This window comes from Chaetura pelagica, unplaced genomic scaffold (genome assembly GCF_000747805.2).
Source record: "Chaetura pelagica isolate M959 unplaced genomic scaffold, ChaPel_1.0 scaffold248, whole genome shotgun sequence".
NCBI classification, from domain to species: Eukaryota; Metazoa; Chordata; class Aves; order Apodiformes; family Apodidae; genus Chaetura; species Chaetura pelagica.
The window spans coordinates 3,169,530-3,177,194 of NW_009954309.1; the positions used below are offsets into that span (position 1 = coordinate 3,169,530).

Below are 7,665 nucleotides of genomic sequence, written 5' to 3' on the forward strand. Positions count from 1 at the left end.
CTTTGCCCCGCCTTTCCTTGGTCAGAGCAGCCTCCAGCTGCTAAATCTCAGCCACTTCAAGCTGCACCTGTGAATCAGAGCGGGTTAATCACACTAACAGATGGCAGGGGCCAAACAGGCAGCTAAGAACTTATATCATTTTAAATAGCATCTAATGTTCCACAGCTTCAGAGCAGGGGCAGTCGTACACAACAGTAAATAACTAGGGAACCTGAAATCGGGCTCCTACTTTATCATCTGAACAAGTGTTTCAAGTATACAACGGAGCTGCCATTATTAACCAGGCTGAGGAGCAAATATCCTCCCTGGCTACTGTGGCTGGTAACTCCCTGACATCTCCCAAGAGTTCTGTGTATTACTGACTTTACAAAGCAAGAGCCATAGCAAACTACCAGTCACCAGGAGGGTTTTGCAATGGGAGCACAGAGGCATAAGGAGCCAATATGAATTTTACTTCTTTTTTTTTTTTTTTCTTAGCAACTGCTCTATTTAGAGCCTATTAATAGCTTTCCAAAGTCTCTAAAGGGACTGAAGTTTAACATTCAGATAGGTTTAAGATTCTTTTAGCCCATTTTCATCATGCATAAGTAACAGATAATGTGGTTTTAGTGCCGGATTGCTTTCTTTGCAAAAAAACCTTAAGGTCCTTCGCAGACAAAAGAACCTCATTGTCTCCAAATTCATTCTCCCTGGGGAGATTTCTGCCGAGATTAAGGATTGAAGGATTTGTCTCATTACACCTATTAATAGCTTTCCAAAGTCTCTAAAGGGACTGAAGTTTAACATTCAGATAGGTTTAAGATTCTTTTAGCCCATTTTCATCATGCATAAGTAACAGATAATGTGGTTTTAGTGCCGGATTGCTTTCTTTGCAAAAAAACCTTAAGGTCCTTCGCAGACAAAAGAACCTCATTGTCTCCAAATTCATTCTCCCTGGGGAGATTTCTGCCGAGATTAAGGATTGAAGGATTTGTCTCATTACAACTTAATTTTATTTTTAAACTTTCCATACGAACTTTCAACAAAGTGAGCTGGATCTTTTGTTTCTCCTGCTAAATTTCATCTCAGGTTCAGGAAAAGTTAGTTCATCTGAGAGTCTAAACCAGACAAAGACTGAATTTCAGCTCACAAAGAAAGGAAACTGCAGAAAAGCCAGGAAGAAGGGAGAAAGAAAGTACAGACTGGTAAAGCATGTTCAGAAGAGTATTAGTTTATTTTTATTTTTCTTTTCCAAGTTATGAACTATGTGAAACAGAAAACAGAGAAGGACAAAGACACCACGATTTGACAGCCCATGCAGTTAACAATCAAGAAGCTCTGAAGGCAGGAGTGCAAGAGACGGGACATTATTTGCCACGTGGATCTTGCTAGTGACTTCTGGCAGGTCGTCGTTACTTACTCATCTGGTTGCTGTCATTCACAAAGTCCTCAGACCCATCATTGTCGTCTTCATCATCCCCAGAAGAAAGAGCATCTGCACGTTAAAAATAATCAAGTCTTTAAACCAGCCTATTTTTACAGACAAGTAAACCAATATGCTACATCTTAGATTATCTATCAAGGAGAACAGATGTTACGTTAGTTGAGCAAAAGCTACAGAGAAAGAAAATACAGCCACAAAATCTGTTGTTCTTATAAAATTCTAATAAAACTAGCTAAGAATCCTGAAATGCTACAAAGTTTCCAAAGGGAGTTTGCAGACTCCAAACATCTCTCTCCACTTACAATTTTTATTATTCTTAAAGACACTCAGCTGAACAGAACTGAGTGTCTCCAAAACGATTTATCTCTAAACTTAAAGCATGTAGGACACCCCTTTTCCTCTGCTGATGTAGAGGGGAAAAAACTTCTATTCATTCTACTGGCTTTATCATCATCACAGCGACTGTACTATTTAATCCTGTCATAATGGCATAAAACAGAGAGCTACTCAGCAGCTGTTAATCACTATAGAACCCATGAAGTAAAAGGAGTATATACAAACTGAGTCCCTTTCAGGGTCAAGACAAGGAGGAAAAAAACCTGAAATAACTACAGAACTCAGCTCAACTGGCTGTACCCAACTGGACTGTTTCACATTACATCATAAAGTGTCTTTAAATCACATTTTACAGCTTCTACATGCAAAAAAAACCCCAAACCCTACGTTTAACTCACTCACCTGTAACATTTACAATGAAGTACAGAGTATCACTGTCTAGGGTCCTAATAGCAGTGCAAGCATAGAGGCCCGAATCTCTGGGTGTAGCATCCTTAATCTGTAAGTACTCCCCAATAATCACTGTCCTATTGTCGGGCCCCAGAGGGACCCCATCCTTAGTCCAACTGATCATGACGGCGTCTTTCAATTGACAGCGCAACTCAAGCGGTTCTCCTGGAAGTGCTGAATGTACATCGGGCTGAGAGATTTGGTATTTGGTTGGCGGCTCTGCGAAGGTGGAAGAAAAAGGAGGAAACAGAAGAAAGAAGAAGGGAGAGGAGAGAATTGCCAACAAAAGTCAGTGAAGGCCCTTTTCATCCACAGAAATCAAGTTACGTTCAATAAAAAAAGCAGCTGCATCCAGAATTAGCCCAGCGATCCGTCTTGTAAATCTGAACCATAGGCAGGGATGGGATAGGCTTTATTTTCAAGAAGATAACCACAAATAAGGCTCGTTCCTTTCCATCAGGGTCTCTGCACATGCCACGTCCCAGCTGCCACCCAAAAGCACAATCCTTCTCACTGGTCACAGCCAACCAACCCTGGAGAGATGAGAGCTGAACCTGGGGGGCTTTAGCGGCTTTGGAGGTGCCAGGAGGAATTCAAAAGGCAAATTCAGACATGAATATCAAGCTGTAAATCTATGATTCAAACAAATATTTAGCTTTCCCCATCTGGTTTTCCAAGTAACTTTAAAGAAAGAAAGAAAAAAAGAAAAAAAAGGAAAGAAAGAAAGAAAAAAAACCTGAAGAGAGCTGAGTTGGAAGAGAAGGATTGGGCAAAAAAAGCCTTCACTAGCTAAGCTAATAAACACAAGTTCCTATACGCACCATATATAATGACCCTTCCCAAAGTCTCTACATTTGCCTTCTATACTGCCAGCTCAGCTCCCAGAGTTAGTAACTTTTTCCTTTATTATTGTTTTTTGCTTCATTTCTTATTTCACAGCCTCTTCCAAGCAGAACACAGCAGAAACCCAGGAACACAAGCAAAGCTTTCAAAGTCAGTGTCCAAAACAAAATGACCCATCCATCAGTTCCTCTTTGTAACCAAACAGTGAGAAGAATGTCAAACCATACTTTTTCCAGAAAAACATCCTTGGGAAACTACATCTGCCTATAGTTACTAGGGCTTCATCACCCTCTTCCTGGCTGGCTCTCAGCAGGGGAAAAGGAGCAGCAGCCCCAGGCACTTGGGACTGTCTCCACAGAGTGGAGGGACCCCCCACAACATATGTGACACATTTGGGCCATGCCCAGTGTAGAATCATTGAATGGTTTGGGTTGGAAGGAACCTTAAAGGTCACCTAGTTTCAACCCCCCTGCATGGGCAGGGACACCTCCCACCAGCCCAGGTTGCTCCAAGCCCCATCCAACCTGCCCTTGAACACTTCCAGGGAGGGGACATCCACAGCTTCCCTGGGCAGCCTGGGCCACTGTCTCACCACCCTCACAGGAAAGAATTTGCTCCTAACGTCCAATCTGAATCTCCCTTCTTTCAGTTTAAAACCATTTCCCCTTGTCCCTACCACTGCCCTCTCTGATAAAAAGCCCCTCCCCAGCTTTCCTGTAGCCCTTTCAGGCACTGGAAGGTGCTCTAAGGTCACCCTGGAGCCTTCTCATCTCAAGATGGAACAACCTCAACTCTCTCAGCCTGTCTCCATAGCCTGGGTGCTCCAGCCCTCTCACTCTTTGTGGCCCTCTTAGGGACTGCTCCTATAACCAATTTCTCCCTACAACCACAGTATCCCTCTCCCGTGAGCCTCTTGGCCTCACCAAGGCTGCCATGAAAAGTCAATAAGGGAAGGCAGCAGGAAAGCCACCTCTGTTTGCAGACAAGGAGGCTCTCCTGATGGACAGCTGCTCCCTGCACGTCCTTCCCCACGTGGGCACCAACTGTGTCACTCTTGGAGCAGATAGATAAGACACACCTCTCTGTTTGTGTGAGAGTGTGAGGGAATGTTAAAACAGGTGACTCCTGGGTGTCCACCTTTGCATCTAAGAATACCAAAACCCTGAAAGCTGTGTTCCTCATTCTTGGGGTACAGTGTTGTCATTTTTTGTATCACATCTTCAACAGAGAAATCTGAAACAAGAGTCACATCTAAAGAAGCCTGTGGATGGCAGTTTGGGAAAGCTGGAGCTCTGTCAGTCATTTAGGTTCAGACAGTCCTGTGAGGAGCAGGAAGTTAGACTAGATGATCCTTTTGGGTCCCTTCCAACTTGAGACATTCTACAGTTCTGAGTACTGCCACAGTGAGACACGAGTGCATTTCAATATTGGGTTATACTGATGCACTTGGAAACAGCAAGCCCAGCTTTTCCTTGGAACTTTGTTGCTTCAGGGAGTTCAGTGGGAGTTTGCCTGAAGCCAAATGAGAGCAGATTCAGGGATCTGCAAAACAAGCAAAGCTTCTCCTGGCTTTTCCTCTAGGGCAAGCCCAGTTTTTCAAACAGCAGATTTGATACATGTATCACACCAAGATGGTGGCCAGGAGAAGGACATAAAACCATTTAAATAAGACTAATTATGGAGACTGTAAAGATTCTTGGATTTAGATTTTATAAGAAGTTCTCTAAGCTTTCTAGCATGCAAAGCTCCCTCCCAAAGTCCAGAACAAGCTACAATACAGCTTTATACTCCTTGTAATCTAATTCAGTCTTGCTGATACAGTCATGAATCCACAGATCTGCAATGCAGGTGTTTCACTGAGCACTACGCTGTGCTGTTAAGAATACAATTTCCAGAAGGAGCATGGGCTCCTTCTACATATATTTTGTAACAGCAATGAGTACACTTGAGCCTGCTGGAGACTTTTTAAATTCAGATTCCACTGTCAAATTATTTTTTTTAAATAGCTGAAGCCAACTAGCTCATTCACTTTGAAGTTTAAGACTTCTTTGTAACGCTCTACTGGCAAAGAACATTTCTTTTACAGAGCTTACACTGTGCCAACAATGTACAGGAGTCTTGAAAAATGCCTTTGTTTAAGCTTTTTAAAAGCCACCGTGGGTGAAGATAACTCTCCTTTAAGTGCATTAGAGGCTTTCACTGAAGAGCCCCAGGAACCTCTCAGGAAGGTCACACAGTGTCCTCCTGGGCAGACCAGTTGTTCACATACAATTACAAGGGAAATAATTTTCCACCTCTCATACTTGATTTAATCTCTTTTTAAACTATTATCCCCAAATTTACAGTGAGTCTTTCAACACAAACCCAAATCCAAACTCAACAGCAGTAATTTATTTCAAAATTACAAAGAAAAAAAAATAATCCTTTTACAAGAAAAATTAGTCATATACTGAAGACAAACAAGTTTCAAACAGGTATCAGCATTTGGTAAACATTATCCTCCTCCACGTCTTTCTCTCCAGAGTATCAGGGAAGATACAGCACAAGTGTTGTCATGAAATAATGAAGTCATGTTTGGAAACAGTGAGTTATTTCAGGTAACCCTTTGTGTTGCCAAACTTGGATGTAGCAGCACTTAAGACTGTCACCTTTTATAATGTTTGCCTATAAACTTTTTCCAGTGTGGGTCTGAAATGCTGCCCAAAAGCAAACAGAGAACAGGTGGGATCCTGAGGCATGAGTCTGCCCAACAGCTTCACTGCAAAAATCAACCAGTTTAAAACTGTTACAAAATTCCCCACAGCACATAAACAACCTATGCTGCAAAGTTAAATCTCTCTCCAGGAGACTGCACAAGGATTTCTACACTGCTTGGAGATTGAGGGACAAATTCTACACTCATAAGCAGGCTGGATCATGAAATAATGATTCCCCTGAAGCTGGCATCAAGATTATTTCCTTGTTTCCACATCTTTTGAGCCCATCAGGGAAACAGGGCTGCAGGTTTGCTCAGCTCTCACTGGTATCCATCCTCCCAAGTCTTTCCTTAGTGAAAATAGCCAGATGGGAAGAGGAGAAGATAGCCCTGCAGAGCCTACAGCACCAACCAAGGATTGATGATCTCGTACCAAATCCATGCTCCTCTGGCCCTGTCTGAAGCTCCTTCTGGAAACTATATCCTTCAGGCATCCCCACAAGCCTGTAAATCAGCCCTTTTCCAGGCGAGCCCTACACAGCCAAGGGAAGGCAGCATGGGATGCCTTTCTAACCCAGTCCCCCTGAAAATCCTTTAATTGTGACATTAGTTCCTACTGCAAAGGTGCATTACCTGATGTGAATAACACCTGCCTGCCACCCCTTAAAAAACAAACCAGCAACAAAGGCATGTGTAAAACCTCTGGCAGTGTTCTCAAACACTGCAAGAAAAGGGAGGCCTCGGTGCTTCTGCTATTGTCTGCTCTCAGCTACATCCTTATTTGTAATAGTGGTGTGCACAACGTATTTTAACCTCATAGGTGGAGCTATCGAACAATACCACCCTGGAAAACCAAACTGCTCTTAAATAAACAGACATGAACATTTCCTCCGCCTGCTCGTACAGTCTCTGAGCACAGTTTATGCCATCCAGCCATCAAATGGAGCAAATAACCTTTGTATAAAAACCACAAGCACAATAGAGGACTGAGGACATGTCGACTGCTCTATTTCAGATTATTATGAGAGATGTAATTCTATTCCAAATCACACTTCCATTCAAGATTCAGTCACTGAAACAAGACATTTCTACTTCCTCAGGTTTTAAATTATTATTATTATTAGCCTCCATTTATTAAAATGTTAACAAAGAGCTGCTTATCTTAAGGCACAAGACATTTAGTTACTTAGTTACAGAGCCAAATAATTAAGCAATCAGCTAATAGCTAACCCCAGCAAAGATTCTCACACAACTCCCTGTAACACAAAAGCCTCAGACCCCATCAAGCCACTTTCCCTTCAAAAGGCTTTAGTAAATAACTAAACACTCACCATAGCGTGCCCAGAAAGGTCAACGGACCTGACCTGTCAAGAATCCAAGAGGTTCATTGCAAAACTGAATGTCCCCATGGGGAACACCACGCTGCCAACCACCACCACTCCTGCTTCTCCCACCTATTCTCCCATTTTTCCTGTCATTGAGAAAGCTCCAACAAGACCACACTGAATGAACAACACAGGATGATGATGCCAAGCTATGCCTGAAACAGAACAGCCACGAACCCCATGACTTTGAGTCAAACCCAAACCTCTACACTCTCTTCAGGAGACAGCCTCTGAGGGATTGAGAAGCCCAGGTATCAGTCAGGTTTGCAACATTCCCTCCCATCTGCCAGGCACGAGCTGATGAGCACCTCAATTTAAATTGGCAAGCTAATATTAAGACTAGCACAATGTCCTCTTCTGATGATGGATAAACTCAACCTACAAAAGAAACAGCCACTGGTTTAAACATGCACAGAGTCAGTCCTGGCCACAGTGACTACCTCCCCTTAGCTACCAGCAAACCCAAGCCACAAAGGCTGAGAGCATCTCCTTAGACACAAGGGGGACAAAATAATGTTTACAATTCATCCATC

At 42.8% G+C, this 7,665-nt stretch overlaps 1 protein-coding gene across 1 annotated transcript in view; it reads right to left on the minus strand.

Annotated features, from left to right (window-relative positions):
* Positions 1-7,665, minus strand: part of FGFR2 (fibroblast growth factor receptor 2) — a 78,104-nt gene that overhangs the window by 60,057 nt on the left and 10,382 nt on the right. Inside the window, 2 exon segments of the mRNA XM_010003973.1 lie at positions 1,400-1,474; positions 2,162-2,428. Coding sequence (XP_010002275.1) covers positions 1,400-1,474; positions 2,162-2,428 — 342 coding nt within the window.